We start from the raw sequence: 18,921 nt of genomic DNA, 5'->3' as shown, positions 1-18,921 counted from the left end.
GGGTCTGGAAATCATGACAAATGAAGAAGAGTAGGAAGAACCAATAATTGTTCTGTCTGAAGTAGAAAAAAAAATGGAAGGAGGCAAAAGCAGTAGCCATTTGTAACTATTTGAAATACTGGGAAATAGAGGAAATGTCTGAATTTGTTTGTAAGACTCAAGATAACAGAGTTAAGACAGGTGGGCAAAAGCTCCAGTAAGTTTCAATGGCATATGAAGAACATTCTAGCAACAATCAAAGCTACCCCATCACAGCTTGGCTGCCTCAGGCGGTATCCATGTACACACGGTGACTCTAGGAGAACTCACATGCTGGACCCTCTGTGCTGGGAAGCACGGGTCCACCTCCAGCTCCAGGAGCCATTCGTTCAACAGTCCCCATATCAGTTGTCTGTTGCTGCAACCAAACTACCTCAAACTTAGTGAGATATATATATATATATATGTATTTTTTTTGAGAGAGAGAGAGAGAGAGCACAGAGCAGGGAGGGGCAGAGGGTGAGGGAGCGGGAGAACCCCAAGCCAGGCTCCACGCCAAGCACAGAGCCCAACTCTGGGCTCGATCTCACGACCCTGAGACCATGACCTGAGCTACCAAGAATCTGATGCTTAACAAACTGAGCCACCCAGGCACCCCAAACTTAGTGGTTTAAAAATAACAACCATTTCCTTTGCTGGCAATTCTGTGAGTGGGCAGTTTGGGCTGGACGCCACTGGACAGACTTGCCCAGGGTCATCCTGTGGCTGCCGTTTCAAAGGGACCAAGTGCAGGCAGGAGAAAGGCTCAAGAGAGAATCAGTTCAAGAGAGAGGCAAGTTGAGGGGCGCCTGGGTAGCGCAGTCATTAAGCGTCTGCCTTCGGCTCAGAGCGTGATCCTGGCGTTCCTGGATCGAGCCCCACATCGGGCTCCTCTGCTGGGAGCCTGCTTCTTCCTCTCCCACTCCCCCTGCTTGTGTTCCCTCTCTCGCTGGCTGTCTCTCTGCCACATAAATAAATAAAATCTTTTAAAAAAAGGGAGAGAGGCAAGTTGAGAGGATAATTTCAGAAAGAAGAGGATCTGAAGCTCTATAGGTGTTAAGGAAAAGAATAATAGAAAAAAGAAAAGCAAAGTTCTTAATATCAGAGCCAAAGGAAGAAGGTCCTAGTTGGTGGTGGGCGGGGGGGCTGGAAAGCGTGGAATCAGAGGCATGGGTGAACAAGTTAGTAGTGAGAAAGAGGAACGGCTGTCCTACAGGAAGCTGGAGAAAGATGGGCAGCGAACAAACACACACCACATAGCCTGGCTTCTCCATGAAATAGATGAGCTTATCTGTTGACAGCAAGCAGGAAGGACGGCATCCTAAGACCCAGGGCCTGTCCCTGGGGGCACCGGAAACCGTGAGATACTACTTCCTCTGGGTGAATGGGCAGGGAGCTCTTAGGAGGGGTTTTCTGAGTCAGAGCTCACATGACTGTCCCACGCTGATACAGGGTCACCTTTCACGGGAGCACCTGTGTCTGCCCCATTTGTTGGCTCTTATAAGCTTTTCACTGCCATTGAGCCAACAGGTGACAACCTTCTTTATACCATAGTGAGGAGGTCACATCCATTGCCTGTCCTCCTTGTGAAGGCTGGTGTCATTCTGCCCTAGAACACGAGGCATTCCTGCCCAATGAAAGGTTTACAATTATTGCTGTTATTTTATCTTCAAGAAATAAAAAACCTCGTTTTAATGTATCACCTCTACTTAAATATATACTTCTATCTTTTTTAAAAAAAAAGATTTTATTTATTTATTCGACAGAGATAGAGACAGCCAGCGAGAGAGGAAACGCAAGCAGGGGGAGTGGGAGAGGAAGAAGAAGGCTCATAGCGGAGGAGCCTGATGTGGGGCTCAATCCCAGAACGCCGGGATCACGCCCTGAGCCGAAGGCAGACGTTTAACCGCTGTGCCACCTAGGCGCCCCTAAATATATACTTCTATCTTACGCTAAGTCGATGGATATTTCAGAGTATCAGCCTTTTTTTTAAAGATCTTATTTACCTATTATTTGAGAGACAGTGAGAGAATGAGTAGGAAGAGGGGCAGAGGGAGAAGCAGACTCCCTGCAGGGCAGGGAGCCTGACATGGGACTCAACCATGGGACCCTGAGATCATGACCTGAGCTGAAGGCAGATGCTTAACCGCCTGAGCCACCCAGGTGCCCGAGTATCATCCTTTTACATCACACGTGGTAAAACTTTCTAAGGAACTTAGGTGTCTGGGAGGTCAATGTCAAGGGAGTCCAAGCGAATCTGGCACTCATTTCTACTTGTCCCATCAGAGACTGAAACAGTGACAGTCTGTTGTCTAGTGTGAAGCAGAAGAGTAAGCATCTTTTAACAGTAACTTTTCTTAGGGATTATTCTGAGTCCAATGTGCTATGCTCCAGGGGCTTTATGAATACATTTTATGAAGCCAGAACAATTTTCTGAAAGGCAGAGTGTTGGCATATGAACACCCACAAACACAGGCCACTCAGTCCTAGTCATAGTTTACTTTTTTTTAAAAGACTTTATTTATTTATTTGAGAGACAGCGTGCGTGCTCGCTGAGCACGAGCAGGGGGGAGTATCAGGCAGAGGGAGAAGCAAGCTCCCCACTGAGCAGGGAGCCTGATGCAGGCTTGGTCTTAGGTCCCTGGGATCATGACCTGAGCTGAAGGTGGACACCTAACCAACTGAGCCACCCAGGCATCCCCCCACAACAATTTTAAGGAGAAATTCTCTCCGGTCCCATTGGTCCCTCATGGTACCACTGTGGGAACATGTTGGGAACTCATTACAGCTTCATGTCACTACCTCACCTCGTAGAGTGGGGACAAGGGTGCTCTCCCCACCTCAGAGTGAGCGGAGCAGAATAGGGCCCCAGTCAGGTCCTGTGGGAAGAGCTCGGGTCCTTCCCCCACCTGCTGCTGATGCCGGAAGCCTGAGCCTGGATGACTCATCGTTGCAGAGATACCCGCAGCCCCGGGGGCAGAAGAAGAAGAAAGTGGTGAAGTACGGCATGGGAGGCATGATTATCGTCCTGCTCATCTGTATCGTCTGGTTTCCCCTTCTCTTCATGTCCTTGATCAAATCTGTGGCGGGGGTCATCAACCAGCCCCTGGACGTCTCGGTCACAATTACCCTGGGAGGGTACCAGGTAACTGCTGCGTATTCCCCCCCAGGTCTGGCTCCCCTGCCCGCGCCTTTCCTCACCACCAGCTACAGGATGTCCAGTTAGCTCTTGCAGCCAGATCTCCCCACCCCCGCATTTAGTCAGCAAATACCTGACCTATGAGCCAAGGACAGAAGACAGTGAAGGGTAGCTCTGTTCTGGTGTGGAGCACCGGAGTAATCTCTTCAAAGAGATCCCTGTGGCCAGTTGCCATTGGGTGCTCAGTGGGTGATGATACGCTGTGTAAAGATTTCTCTTTTAACCCAGGATGCAGAGATGAGCCTTAGAGTGTTGACATCACTGTTTCTTTGTTTTCCAGCCCATTTTCACAATGAGTGCCCAGCAAAGCCAGTTGAAAGTTATGGATCAACCAAAGTTTAATAAATTTATGAAAGCTTTCTCTAGGGACACTGTAAGTAAATGTGTGTAGTAAATGTCTGTGAAGACCTTCCATCTAGGTGAGCTTACTGCGTGTCATTTTATTTGCTGTTCTGCCATGGCCCGTGGTGTGGGAAGGACTCTTCGGGGATTACCAATGGCCACTGACCACTTGGATAATCTAAGACATTATGTCCGTATTATTGAATATAAGTGTCAATAAACATAATTTTAATTCAGGACATTTTAATGTCAGCTCAACAGATGTAGGTCTTCTCTTATACTTTTAAATGTTTTTAATCCTGGTAGATGTTGATCCCTTTGATGGGAAGGTCTACTCTGAGCATCTGTCTTCAGGGAGTGATTCAAAATATTGGTAAAGTTCTGTGCAGGTACCTGCTTGTGATGGCATTCTCTGTATTGACAAAAGTTGGAAGCAACTGAGGGCTCCACAAGTCAGGACTGGTTGAATAAATTGTGGCAAATGTATCGAGTGAATTTGATAGGCACTGGCTTCCCTAGGGTGGTTGGCATGGGAGAAGGGGGCTACCACTTTCCATTTTATTTACATATTGTGTTGTCTGAATATTTTCCAAGCAACTTCTTTTGTAATACAAAATGATCATTACAAAGATAGTGCATGGCATGAACATTTCTCAAGATAAAACATAAATGAAAAAGAATATATGTTATTTTTTTAAATGATTAAAAGAATAAAATCTGCATTTTCTACTGCATATAATAGTGATAATGTTCTGTTGGCAAAGTTGTGGCTGATGTATTCTTTTCTTCCCATTGCAAACTTAACAATAATATGATAAATTGATTTTTCATAATTAAAATTTGCTTTACAAGTAATACTTTCTTATTTAAGGAAAATGATTAGGCAGACAGATGCTTAGCTCTTTTATAAAATTATCAGCCTATAAAGCACACTGCCCCGTCTCATCTCAAGGGATATGCAGCTGTGAAGATAGGACCAAGATATTGTGGGTGGATTAAATTTGACTGTCTCCTGAGAGGAAACATCCCAAGAGTTGATACATTTCCTTCTTAGTGAGGAGGAAAAATGACACCAAATCCTCTGATTTTTCTTTATTAATTGGAATGATCCCATACCTGTACTGGTACTGGGATTGCTCCGTGTGACTGCGGCTGCCCATCCCCACATGGAGGGGAACAAAGTACTGCCACGGAGCACCAAGCCCATCCACTGTAGAAACTGTCCTTCCGGAGGAGGAAATCCTCTTTCTGCAGTCAGTTAAAAGGAAGAGTGATCACTTTATTTATTCATCACCATGTATATGATCTATTTATGCATGTGTATTTGTGCACATACAGGGTGCTATGCAATTTCTGGAAAATTATGAAAAAGAAGACATAACAGTAGCAGAGCTGGAAGGAAACTCAAATTCTTTGTGGACCATCAGCCCTCCCAGTAAGCAGAAAATGATAGAGGAACTCATGGACCCCAATAGTAGCTTCTCTGTTGTTTTTTCATGGAGTATTCAGAGGTAGTTACTGTCTTTCCATGTATGATTTCCCCCTTTCCCCGCAATCTAAACTTGGGGTGGGGGTGGGAGGATAGAAGGGAAAAAAATCAATTGATGTGGATTTTAGTTGATATTATGCTTTGGGAATATTCATTTGATGCTACAGCTAACGTTTGTGTTTATTAAATAATGATCTGCCTGGGACTCTCTGGCAGAATTAAGAACTTCTTGGTTTTTCCTTTCTCCTACTAACTTCAGTCTTTAAAGAGAGGCTGGCAATGAGTTCTGTGAATAAGAGAGAGAGGTAAAGTGAAAAGGAAAAGGGTAAGGGCTTATAAAATGAAATAGTCTGAATGGTTGTAAGATTTCCCTGAAAGGGTGAAGTTTGGTCTTAGTAATGAAGAACTGGCAGGTTCGGGAACCCAAATTCTCACTTGCATCCCCCCAACATGGGGGAGCCCTCACAGATCTTTTCTCCAAGTGTGGGGTGTGAGAGCGGCCTAGCAGTCCCAGGAGGGGGAGAGCTGAGATAGACTCCTTCTCGCCTAACCTGAGCATGTGGCCACTACTTCCCTCATTTGGTTTTTTCTTAAGTTTTTATTTAAATTCCAGTTAACGTACAGTGTGATATTAGTTTCAGACGTACAATATAGTGATTCAGCACTTCCATACAGCAGCCAGTGCTCATCACAAGTGCCCTCCTTAATCCCCATCACCTGTTTCACCCATCCCTCCCCCAACCTCCCCTCTGGCGACCATCAGTTTGTTCTCTACAATTAAGAGTGCGTTTCTTGGTTTGCCTCCTTCTCTCTTTTTTCCCCCCTTTTGCTCATTTGTTTTCTTCCTTAAATTCCACAGATGAGTGAAATCATATGGCATTTGTCTTTCTCTGACTGACTTATTTTTCTTAACATAATACTCCCTAGCTCCATCCACATCTTTGCAAATGACAAGATTTCATTCTTTTTGGTGGCTGAATAATATTCCATTGTGTGTGTATACATCTCCCTTATCCATTCCTAAGAGCATGTAGAAAAAGTTCTTGCATTCAAAAACCCAACGGCTAGTGAAGCACGTGGGGAACCTCAATGCAATAAACTAGTTGAAAAGCTTAGTTTTTGTTTGGTTGGTTGGTTTTTTGCTATCAGTCGTGTGATTCAGGATTCCATGCAAGTTTATTTGGCCAGTCAAGTGATAGGTTCATTTGGGTCCATGATTCCTGGCTTCTAGGATGGAATTAAGAAAGAATCATGATAGGTACCTAAGAAGCCATCTCCAATATAAAATGAATTTCCAAGGATATAGTAAAGAAAGATTTCAAAGAGAGCTGTTCAGAATTGAAAGAATGCCTTCCTGGATCTTATTTTCTCCTTTAGAATTTACATCCCAAGTTCCTCACATGAAATTCTGGACTGCCGAAAATTTATTTTCTAGGCTTTTCTTTGAAGAGATACCAAAAAATTAATAACATTAAAGATCAACTTTTAATTGAACATTCTTTTAAAAATGTGGATTCTATTAGTCACCATGGAGGCTGACCTCATTGGGTCAATATAAAGAGTGTTGCAGAAATTCGTATCAGAGCATCAAGATGGTTTCTCTTTTAGTCAGCAGACTGCCTCCTCACCTGCCATCTGTTAAAGGTGTTTGTGGCCTCCCTGGGTTTACTAACTTGGTTGTCTAAGAAGCTCTCTAAAGGTGAGGTGGACAGAAAGGTCGGGGTTGACAGTTGTGGACCCAGTGAAGACTTGGTGAGATTAATAAAATGAAGAGTGAAGTGAATTTTTGAACCTCATCCAGACTTCGGAATAACCGCTGACATTGAGCCCTTTATCTTTCTCCACAGAAACATGAGTCTGGGTGCAAAAGCAGAAATAGCAACCGATAAGCTTTCTTTTCCTCTTAAGAATATTACACGTAAGAGTATAGCTAAAATGATAGCCGGCAACAACACAGAAAGCTCAAGAACGCCAGTGTAAGTGATTGCTTCTGTTAATTACCTTCAATCGAGGGCTGTATCTGGTACTGAGTCGCCATTTGCAAATGCACATATGCAAGAAATGCAGCTTTCTCCATTCTTCAGTAACTCAAGTGAATCTCTACTTGGAGACCTCGTTATGTGACGTTAAGATAGCTCTGTTTTCCTCCCCTCTCACTCTCTGTCCACCCAGCCCTGGGAGTCCTGATCTTGTCTATGGGTAGCAAACCTTGCACTTATCTGACCATAATCACCAAAAGCCAGGGAAAGCCCCTGGGAGACCTCTCTTCTACTATTACTCCTGGACTTGGGCTCACTGAATGCCTGGCTAATGGATGGGGGTTAGGGGAAGACAAGGGACAGAGGGAAATTTGTGTGGGGGGTGGAGACTATATCTTAATATATTATCCTGCCATATAAGTACTCCACTTCAAACAAATCCAAGCTGGGATGTTTAGATTCTAATATGAGAACTAGTAGGAGGAGGAAAAATGCTATGGGTGCAAAACTGCTAAATGACGTATTCCAGATGTTCACCGGCCAGTGTCTGGTTCTGACCTCCAGTCTGCCCTAGCCCCACTTTGCTGCGTTGAGTATAAGAGCCGCCATGATGCAGTCCTCACATGTGTTCCCTAAGACAGCCTCTTTTAATCACTAAAGTTGAAGGAACCTCAAAGATTGTCAAATCTTCCCCCATCGTAGAACAGGCCTAGAAGGACGGAGTGACATGCTTACATTACTCAGTTTGTCCTCTGCAGAGGGAGGGGTCAGGTCCAGGCCACCACTTGTCCCTCGAGCCTCACTCTTCTCACTAGATAGATTCATGCAGTCCGCTTGATTATAGATATAATTCTATATCTACGTAGAGTACAGACATAGATCCTAGCAAGAAAGACAGCCCCTTGCTTCAGAAACAGTCACAGACACGAGAAATCTCTATAACCGTTTTTAAGGCATTAACTAGCTCATGCACTGAGTCTACCTAAGTATTCAAAGAGAACCTCTGAATTTGTTTGGCTTCAGAAATTTCTGATTATAATGGAACCCATAAATTGTAACGACATCACATTGCATAGAAGTACAAAGACTCACCATTATTTGTTTGATATGAGGTCAAAAATAGCAACAAAAAAATCAATTTTATGTGGCTAAAACAACTAAAACTTCATATCCCCCCCCTTTTTTTCTTGACATACAGGACTATAGAAAAGATCTACCCATATTATGTGAAAGCACCTAGTGATTCGAACTCAAAACCTATAAAACAACTTTTGTCTGGTAAGGATGAGAAGGAATTGGTTCAGAACTTTTTTTAATCCTTTTATTCAGTGTCTACAGTTTGCATGTTCAGCCTTTCTCAAGCTGCTTTCCAGTTTTCTTTCCTTGTGAGATGCGGCCTACAGGAAGCCTGAGATTCCCTGCTGCATTCACCGGCCAGAAGGAGCCAGTCAGGCACCAGGAGCCATATTCTTCATAGTTTTCATCGTATAGAATGTGATTGGCTTAACTCCACACTTAGCAGCTTTGGTTACTGATTCATCAGTCTGTTTACTTGTTTCTATGTTAATCTTTTTGGAAGAAAACAGCCTTATGCAACACTAAATATGAAAGCCCCATGATGAGAACAATAAAAACAGAACAGGAAATGTACTTGATTGAGCCCAAGGGTGGTTAAGTATCCATGTTAGTCTCTAGGGACTGTATTTACCCAAAACAACAGTGATGGTAGGACGTCGATGTTTGGGGATCCTTAGGCATTAATTACTAAGCATTGTTTGACTTCATCAATTGTCTGGATCGGAGCAGATGTGTACATGTGGCAAAGGTAAAAGGACAATGCAGTTATCCAAGTCATGTTCACGCCTTTGCCAACATGGGTGTCTCATGGTCACCAGGCCGTGCGTCAGGCACTAGAGACTAAGCTCCTTGAGGCTCATATTTAGCTGGAAAGATAGAGATGTAAGTAAACAGCTGGAAGCCCCCGTAGTAGGGGGCCCAAGAAGTAGAGGCAGGATAGAGGTTCGGAAGACGAGCATGGGTGGGTGGTCCCCACATCTCTTGCTCTTCTTCCTCAGCAGTCAATAATACGTATGTCTTGCATGGTAATTGTGAGATGCATTAAGAACTTTGGTATTTCCCTTTCAGTCCAAATAGTTCTAGAAATGCTTAGTCAGAGAACACAGATTGCTCAACCATCAGTCGTTCCCTCTGAAATGCTTCTGTCCCTCAGTGAGCTCTTCACAGCTGCTGCCCCTAAGCAGATGATCCCGCAAGCCTGCCAGGGCCCTCCTTCAGCTGGCTCCCTCTCCCTGACAATGGTCTCAAATCTTCACCAGTACCCCCACTTCCTTTCAGCTTCAGGAAGATGGGGTCCCTCCCTCCAGGGTCAGCCTCACTTTGAGCCCAGATTCCCAGCCCCGCCCCTCCCCACCCTTATTTAACCCTTTCTCAGCCACATGTTCTGTGCTCCCCAAACATAGGCTTGTTGGCTGTGAGTCATTTGAAGTCCGGCCAATGAAATCCTTCTTCCCCAGACCACAAAGTCCTGGTACTTTCCTGTCCTGCCAACACAACAGCTTCTCTGATGAGTTTTACCCAGTTATGTCTGATCTTTAGCATAGGTTGGTGGTTATCACCAATTTACAAAGGAGGAAACTGAGGCTCAGGTGTGAGTTACTCAGCAGAGGTTATATAATCAGTATGTGAACAAACTAGACTCAAACCTAGGCCAGATGTTCCCTCTTAGAACTCTCTAGACTTCAGAACCAAGGTTCTTTTTGTTCCTGAGCAATCTGAGTGGTTCACATTCACCCTGGGTAAGGGTTTCTTTATCTTTACCAGTTTCCTGACTCACTCTCCATTAGTCTGTCCATCCATCCATCCATCCATCCATCCATCCTTCCATCCATCCATCCATCCATCCATCCATCCATCCAATCTAACCATCCATCCATCAAATAGACATTCATTACCAGGCACCATCCTAGATTCCTTTGATCCAGGAATTTAGCAAGAAATAATGCAGACATGGCCCCTACCCTCACTGTCCACCACCAGGATTATCAGTGGAGGCCCTATTATCATTGGCAGGGGTTGTATTTTCTCAGAAAGACCTACTCAGAGAACTCCAAGCTTTATTCCACCCTTTTACTATCCTTTTATATTGACCCTGTGCTCTAACAAAAGCAATCATTAACCACACATCAAGGATTTTCAGAACTTTACTGAACTTCATGCCATCAAGTCTTCCTGACCTCTCCCCCTCCATCTCCACTTAATGAAGTTCTCACTCTGCAAAACTCAGCTCAGAAGCCATCTCCTCTGGGAGGCCTTCTTGATCCTACCAAGCAGAAGCAGTCTCCCCATACTATCAGACCTTGTTGGTGCAGGTCCTGTAGTGGTTGTCATATGCCCATAAGTCGCACTTGTATATGTGGCCTGTTCCATTTGCAATGTAGAATCATGCTGTATACAACTTTATAACCCCTTATCACCTGACAGAGGGCCTTCTTCCTCTAAGACATGCAATAAATTCTGGTAATAGGATTGAATTAGTCAGTTCACTGAAAAAGTCAATGACTTGGGTTTTTATTTATTTTTATTATTTTTTATTTCATTTTCATTTTTTATAATAATATTTTTATTATATTATTAGTCACCATACAGTACATCCCTGGTTTTTTTTTTTTTTTTTTTTTTTTTTTTTTTTTAAAGATTTTATTTATTTAGTTGACAGAGAGAGAGACAGCCAGCGACAGAGGGAACACAAGCAGGGGGAGTGGGAGAGGAAGAAGCAGGCTCATAGCAGAGGAGCCTGATGTGGGGCTCGATCCCGTAACGCCGGGATCACGCCCTGAGCCGAAGGCAGACGCTTAACCGCTGTGCCACCCAGGCGCCCCCCCCATCCCTGGTTTTTTATGTAAAGTTCCATGATTCATTAGTTGCGTATAACACCCAGTGCACCATGCAATATGTGCCCTCCTTAGTACCCATGACTTGGGTTTTTAAATGTCTAGCTAGTTGTTTGGAATTATCAGCGAAGACACTCAGGTGATGGGTCTTCCCTCTATCCTGTGATGTGTCTGCCATGCTCACTTGGCAGCAGTGAGCTACATGTTTCATGACAAGGAGAAACCTTATGCACACCTAGGGCCCACTTTTCTTTTTCCACTCACATTGTTACCATGTCCCTACGGCCTATTCATCCTGACACCTACACTATGGACAGTAGTAACTAGGTTTTGCCATCTGAGGACTGTTTATGTGCATTAAATCCTAATAGTCTCATGCTAACTTGATTTCATTTTTTCTCCTGTTCCAGAAAATAATTTCATGAATATCACCATCATTTTGTCCAGAGACAATACAACTAAATCTAACAGTGAGTGGTGGGTTCTCAACCTGACTGGAAATAGAATATACAATCAGCATGCCCAGGCCTTGGAACTGGTGGTCTTCAATGACAAAGTCAGCCCCCCAAGCCTGGGGTTCCTGGCTGGCTACGGGTAAGAACTTACTTCACAGCTAACAGTTACAAGAATCTACTTCTGTTTCATATAAAGTTGAGGATGGGAAGCCTTGTGTCTTCCTAGAATTCTTGAACTTAATAGCTACAACATTAAAATTCATAGTTCACTGGCCCTTCATTTTAAAAAAATGAAGAACAAGAGTCCCAAAGAAGTCAAAATGCCTGATGTAACACCCTTAAGGACAGGACTAGAAGTCATGCATTCAGTTTCTTCACTCTACACCTTCCTATTATGTTTGAGGTCATTCAGTGTTTAAACATAGAAATTGATGTAGACTCTTTTCTGTTTACATTGCCTTCTGACCTTAGCAGACATGGCCTCGGTCAAACATTGAAGTTGGGGACATGGTCCGATGTCCAGAATGATCTGAATCTATACTCTCACAGTGTTATGATCCTTAAATGCTAGGAGACATACATCCCAACACGACATGAACGTCTGTTAAGACATCATTGTCTATGCAGAACTGTATTTATAAAAATAAAGAGGTCCAGAAAAGTGTATATAGTACAATGGCATTTCTACCAAATATATTATATGTCTTCTCTATATAATATATGCAGTAAAACTATCTGAAGTTCATCCATGAAACTATTAACATTGGTCATTTACAGAATAGAGATTTTTTTTAATTTTCATTTTTCAAGTCTTACAGTTCTGCAAGGGAAAAGCGAAAAACTTCAAGCTTTGATAAGTTTATCATATCTTCTGTAGAGTTGGGGGGAAATACTATTTTTCTTCTTTTAGATGCATTGTATTAACTGTATTTAACTGGTAGATACAATTTCTATTTAATTTTTTTTTCAGTATCATGGGATTATATGCTTCAGTTGTCCTTGTGATTGGGAAATTTGTCCGTGAATTCTTCAGTGGGATTTCACACTCCATCATGTTTGAAGAACTCCCAAATGTGGATCGAATCCTGAAGTTGTGCACAGATATTTTTTTAGTTCGAGAGACGGGGGAACTGGAACTAGAGGAAGATCTCTATGCCAAATTAATATTCCTGTACCGCTCACCAGAAACCATGATCAAATGGACTAGAGAAAAAACAAATTGATACTTTAAGACACAGACTGCAAATTAAGTTAACATTTGAATTTTTTTTTAAAAAAAGCACAATACTCTCATAAGAGATAAGCATTTCTAGTTGGTTGGAAATGGTTTCTCTTCTGACAGGTGGTCAAAAGGAGCTGACTTCCTTTTTCAGTCTAAGCTACCTTGCAAATGAAGACGCTGTTGAAAAAGTTATTTGTAATTCCATTTCTCCAAAATCAGGGCTACTCGTTTTTTGTTTTAGTCAACAGTGTCTTGCATTCTGATTGACTATGCAAAGGAGTCATTTATGGGTCTCCTCCCTCAGAGAAACAGGAAGAGGGAAAAAGGAAAGACGCCCATGTTTTTCTGTGTGGGGACCGCACCCTTCCTGAAGAGATGCTCTAATGGCGTCCACTGCGCTCTGTCGCCAATGGGGAAGCTGCTCTGAGGAGAACAGATGGGCCTCAGCACACCCCGAAATTATGCAACAGCAATAGGAGGCTGAAACTCCTGAACGGATTCCTAAGGGGAAACGAGAAAGGGAGCCAAAGACCCATGAAGATACCTGAGGAAGTATAAGCCTCGTTCTAAGCAAAAAGTTAACATTAGTGACACTCTTACTGCCTTACCTTAACTGAAGACTCATAAAAAATCTTTCCATTAAACACCAGTGACTTCTCAGGAAAAAAAAAAAAAAGCAGCAAAACAAGTATGTGGACACCGGCTTTGTTGAGGCCCAACTAGTGACTTGCTTCAGAGATGGTCGCTGTTCTGCTTCAGAGCTACTTCTCCTCATCAGACACAAGCTCCAGGTGGAAAGATAAAAATGGCGCCCAGCTGGGTGTGGAATGAAGACTCTGACTTTGTAACTCTTTACTAACTGAGGTCATGAACGCTCTTCTACCTTTCCCCATCCCTCAACACGCATTTTCCCATTTCGATGATTTAAGGCAATGGTGTTTTCCAGTATGTGACATTTTCCTTCCTGTTTTTCAGGTATATCAAAGAGTTTACATATTCCAATTCACATTTTTACATCTGAGACGGGTTTTTTAAGTTCATAATTATGAAAGAAATATGTATATTGAGCTTGGGGAAATTAAAAAAATGGCCTTTTCTTAAATTATTGTTATTGGTAATACAACCTCTTCATTAAATAACAGTGTAGCATGAAAATTTATGATTGAAATGTAGTTTTCATTCCGTATTAAAATACAGTTTGTGAGGAATCATTGAATGAACTAGAATACGTCAAAAAAAAATGATCCTATGTAGTTTGGGTTCAGGACTGACTTAAAATAAAGCACATCTTGAAAAGTCATTTCAAGAATATTCTTCATTCTGCTTATTTGCATGAAGTAGGAAAAATGATTGTTTTCAACGCTATGTACAAGGTGTTAAAAAAATCAACTGAAAGAGGAATTCACTTCTTGTTGGTTTTATTTGTCTTTCTCATGCGAATAATGAGATTATATTATTCTATGTGAATAATATAAGCAGGACACCACTGGTAACAAATTAATTTCCAAAGAGTTACAGTGAATATGGAGCTGTTCAGTGTCTTCTAGAAAATTAGTGCATATTCGTTCTTCAAACGTGAAAGCCAGCATACTTCCACCCTGCGGAAATCAACTCCTCCAGTCACCATAGCAATGAGCTCAGACTGCTTAGGGAAACTCTTTGGACCATGTTCTGATTTCCCAACAACAGCAAGAATCATTGTGCATATTTCTAGTTGTGAATTTTTCTTTTAAAAATGTCAACTCGAGGGAATTTCCAGAGAGCATGTTATGACACATTTAGGAAGAAGAAGTAGGCAATGCTCCTGAGAAGAAAGTGTAGAGTCAAAGTATACCAGAATAGTGATGTTCCTCAAAAGAACAATTTCCAGGGTTCAAGAAAAAGCTTCCCAGTGTGTCAGAGGGGGGAAAGGTTGACGGAAATCTAAATGATAGAAATTAAGGAATTAGAAAGGAAGTTCTTCTTCCAGGGAAGCATGTGGAGGCTAGAGTGGAAACGGAAGATAGTGAGGAGGTCTACCGGTGCTGGCCCGGCCCCCATGGAGCAGGGAACCCCCAGGCCAGCAGGTCACTTCCCCTCTCAGCCTCGTGTATCTGACAACATGAAGGGGTCATCCTCCTGCACCCAGCCACATTCTAAGCCCTAGCCCAGTAGACGCTCCTTGTCAAAGCAGTCTGCCACCTTAGATTGGGTTCTTTGGAGATGGCCTCTGAAACGAACAGCCACCAAGGACATTTGGGGCCATGGTCCCGGGAGTTACAGTGGTCAGCAAGGAAGGCAGGATCAGGCAGAGGGACAAGCTGCCCCACCACACAGCTGCAAGGGAGCTCTGGTCACAGCTGCTGCATCTGCCTGTTTACTGTTCAGTCTGGGTGTGGAGCACTGAGTCCGCCAGGGAGCCGTGGGCACCAGCATACTCCTCCCACCCCACTGTATAGCCATGGTGGCCTCCCTGTCCGTAAGGTCACCCTGTGCATAAGGTGACCCCATCTATAAGGTGACCTTGTCCCTTGACAGAACTGTCTTATTGTCTTTCTAGTTTACTTATCCTTTCTAAAATAATTATTTTCCTTTTTCACTAGTTTTCAAATCTTGAGTTCTATTGTTCTTTAATATCGTCTGTTATTTTCTTAATTTATTTTAGTTCATCTTGAAATCTTGGGTTATAGTTTTTACCCATTTTGTGGGCATGTCTTTCTGGTAAACTTTTTTTGTCTCTAAGGACCTGATCCTGCTTCTTACTCTTTTTTACTGATAAGAATTTGATATTGTATTTAAGTGCATCCCTTTCCTGTGGCTCCTGTGTGTGTGATGTTAGTTTCCCTAAATTCGGGGTTGGGGGATGGCTCCTCCAGCCCCATGACTCTGGAGCCCACGGTCCTGGAGTGTCCACAAATGCTCCCTCCTTTCTGAGGCCCCCAGTGCTGCTCTCCCACCCACCCCTCCATGGGCCTCTCTCCCCAGTGGGACCTGTTCTGCCCCCTTGATTCCCAGCAGTGTCCCCGTGTCATGGGGCCTGGTCCTGGAAGGCAGTTTCAACCAGTCTGTTTTGAGAATTTGCAGGCCCCGCCTGTCCTGCTCCTTCAGTCCATGCTGCCAACCCCCTGCCTTCACCCCAGAATGGGGACTTGCGCAGTCCTCTCCCGGGGTGCCAAGGGATCACCAGTGTTGCCAGTTAGGGTCCCTGATCCTGGCTCCGACAGATGATCTATTGTTTCTCTCCTCTGCCCCCCACATCGGGGATGCTTCACACAAGTCTTGCTGCTACCCGCCAAGTCGTTGGGGTTTGTCCCTGCTGGCCTTGTTTTGGGAAAAGCAGGGAAGGAAAAAAAGAGTGACTGAGAGAACACCAGACACCAGGCTGCTCCTGCCTTTACCTGCCCTAATTACTCTAAACACAGCCTGTCAACACAGCATCCAACAAGGAGGAACACATTTCATTTCACAGCTAGGGATAACAGCCTGACATCTCACTGGCCTGCTTACATGAATTGTTCGGCAGAAAGGGGTTTTGGAGCAGTCTGTGTGCACAAATAATTGGCTCTCAGGAGCCTACATTGTTTGGAGTGGGAGGTATTTTTTTAAAAATAAAATATTTTTAATTGTTTTAAGTCATAAATATCTGTGGTTATGTTCACATGTATTTTTCTAAAGCTTTCATTTATTTATTGGACAGAGAGAGGGGCAGCGAAAGAGAAATCATCAATTAAAAGTTTAGTTATTTAAATACTGCATGCTTATTCAGCTTTGCGAATTTTTTAAATATTTTATTTATTTATTTTTGGAGAAAGAGAGCAGGGTGGGAGGGCAAAGGTAGAGGGAGAATCTCAAGCAGACCCCCTGTAGATGGAGCCCTACGTGGAGCTCGATCCCACAACCAAGATCATGACCTGAGCTGCAATCAGTAGTCCGAAGCTTAACCGACTGCGCCACCCAGGCACCCCCTCAGTTTTGTGAATTTTGAATATTATGTTTTAGTGTTTATCCCATATGTGCAACAGTGTGAGGGTGACCTCCCCCAGACCAGCAGCCACAGAGATGAGGCCCCTGCGTGGCTCACTCCCACCTCCATCACTGGTGTGGCGGTGAGTCAGGGCAGGCAGGCCTGTGCATTCCTGTTCTTTCTTGAACAATCTGCAAATGCGGCCCTTACATCTGCTCCTGCTCAGGGTCTGCAGTATGAAGACGACTAGAACCGCCAGCACTACACAGCAGTAATCTGAATGCACCCAGAAAGATAGTAGCATCTTAACGTGTTAAATAATTCTCCTTTACGGCGTTGCCTTTTCCAAGCTTGTAGTATTCATACTTCGAAAGCCATTAAAGTTTAAATCTGCATTAGACTTTGGGACCCCTTATGTTTTCTTCTATGGAAGACTAAGTTCTGTGCCAGAGACTGTCATGGGTGGGTTTCTGTTTCACGGCATTCCAGAAGAAAATTGTGTATTGATAGCAGAAGTGGGGCCAGAGATGATGAGGAAAGGGGTGGGAAGTGCTGAGGGTCCTGGTGGGAAGTTGTGGAAAAAGAAGAACTTCTGAAATAGTTCCAGACCTCTGGGACCGGCCACTGGCTTTGTTCGATTCCAGTGTTGAGGGAAAGTTGGATAAAAATCCCTAGCCCTTTGCACCCAGTCCCTACTCTATCACAGTGAGCCCCCGAAAAAGATTGCTGGAGACAGGTGTACGAGCCACTCGTATAATACTACTACTACTACTAATAATAATAATAGGAAGAAAAGGGGGAAGAGTGAGTTGATTGGCATTGGCTCTTATTGTTATGTGCTAAGCCCTGTGGTAAAAGCATGAGAAATCAGAGACATAAAGAAGCTTAGGTAGCTGCCCACACCATAGCTGGAGCCTGGACTTGATTCCTTTCCCCTGGCGATACTGCCTGCCCTGCCTGACTCCCAGTCTTCCTACTAGAACCCCGCCTGCTTTGCTGGAGCTCACCTGCTGCCCAGACCCCAGCCTCCTGTCAGAACCCTGGCATCCCACTGGAAACACAGCCTCCATTGGAACCCCACCTTCCCACTAGAAGCCCAGCCTTCTGCCAGAACTCCATCCTCCTGCTGGGACTCTAGCCTCCCACCAGAAGCCCAGCCCCCTTTAGCACAACCTCTCCAGTAAAGTCTCCTTGTCATCAACCTCTGTTCCTGCCTGACCTAGCCTTGGTCAGTCCTCAACTATGCTGCCAATGTGAACACTTCCACCTGTCAGACCTCACTCGGCCCCTAGAGTCCTGAATACCTTTTTGGTATATTTGGTGTAAGGTTAGGTATGGCTGAGCAATTCTTCCCCAATCCCATCTCTGTGGCCCCACAATATTTCTTTCCCAGACCACCAAGTTTCTGGGGGAGGGGAGGGAATGCACAGTGAGATGCACCCTTTTCCACATGGAGGTATCACTGAACTTCTCACTTAATGGGAGAAAGGGTGATGGAGGTGACTCCCTCTGCACCTGACCCAGGTGAGTAGGCACACCCAAGTCAAACAAACTTGGGCAATTGGTAAAGTTTTAGGATCTCTCAGATTTCTTTTTCAACCTAAAAATCTGATTTTTGTGCTTGATGGCTTGGTCTTTCTATATTCTTTGATAGTAATAAATTAGCGCAGATGAATGGGATAATGCTACAGATATGGGCAATATAGAAAAAATATTACCACAAGGATCAATGATTTAATAGACTGCATTTCAATATCATGACTTTTCCAGAAATCACCAAAGTGAAACTAGAGGAATATTGTTTGACATGGACAGTTGGCTGAATCTTACATTGCCCTTCACTAATTACCCCCGTTTCACTCACACTAACAGAAGTATACATGCTTCAAAGCCAGTACTGTCAAAGGGAAGACAACCCACCTCTCCCCTCCTGTCCCAGGGACTCTCATGCCTGTGCTCACCTGGATTAGCCAAGCCCAGGGTCCCTCCAGAGTCTTGTCACTTGCTCTCAACGATATGCAGAAAAGAGCTTTTTGAGACACTGAGATATCATCCTTCCCTTGGGCAAGTCTACTCCTTAGATCAGCCAAAATGCAAGGAGAAAAGGAGATGAACCACTTTCCAGAATGGAGGTGGTCTCTCTATTCCCGACTGTGATGGACCTTCCAGAAGAACATTTGAAAGTGAGGGCGAAGTGCTCTCTGATATGTGGCTCTCTGGTCCCTCCCTTCCTCCTTTACTGGGTCTTCCAAAGAAGCAACCAGCTTGTGCTGACATTTTAGTGAGGGCTTCACATGGATTATCTCTTTTAGACCTCATAGCAAACCCATGGCATAGATATTGTTTTTTTCTCATTTTACAGA

The 18,921-nt window shown here is 43.8% G+C and overlaps 1 protein-coding gene across 9 annotated transcripts in view; it reads left to right on the top strand.

The window, feature by feature from the left end:
- Positions 1-13,934, top strand: part of PIEZO2 (piezo type mechanosensitive ion channel component 2) — a 443,262-nt gene extending 429,328 nt beyond the window's left edge. For 6 of the 9 annotated variants that reach the window (XM_044382834.3, XM_057313247.1, XM_044382833.3 and 3 more), the window contains 7 exons: positions 2,975-3,163; positions 3,498-3,590; positions 4,898-5,070; positions 6,896-7,024; positions 8,226-8,305; positions 11,349-11,532; positions 12,364-13,934. In XM_044382834.3, coding sequence (XP_044238769.2) covers positions 2,975-3,163; positions 3,498-3,590; positions 4,898-5,070; positions 6,896-7,024; positions 8,226-8,305; positions 11,349-11,532; positions 12,364-12,616 — 1,101 coding nt within the window. In that variant the 3' untranslated portion in view covers positions 12,617-13,934. Of the gene's footprint in view, positions 1-2,974; positions 3,164-3,497; positions 3,591-4,897; positions 5,071-6,895; positions 7,025-8,225; positions 8,306-11,348; positions 11,533-12,363 lie in introns of those variants that run through there. The other 3 variants (XM_026495979.4, XM_057313249.1, XM_057313250.1) reach the window with 2 other exon arrangements.
- Positions 13,935-18,921: the final 4,987 nt, after the last annotated feature.

The sequence above is a fragment of the Ursus arctos genome, unplaced genomic scaffold (assembly GCF_023065955.2).
Source record: "Ursus arctos isolate Adak ecotype North America unplaced genomic scaffold, UrsArc2.0 scaffold_17, whole genome shotgun sequence".
NCBI classification, from domain to species: Eukaryota; Metazoa; Chordata; class Mammalia; order Carnivora; family Ursidae; genus Ursus; species Ursus arctos.
This window is presented reverse-complemented; position numbering and strand designations above follow the sequence as displayed.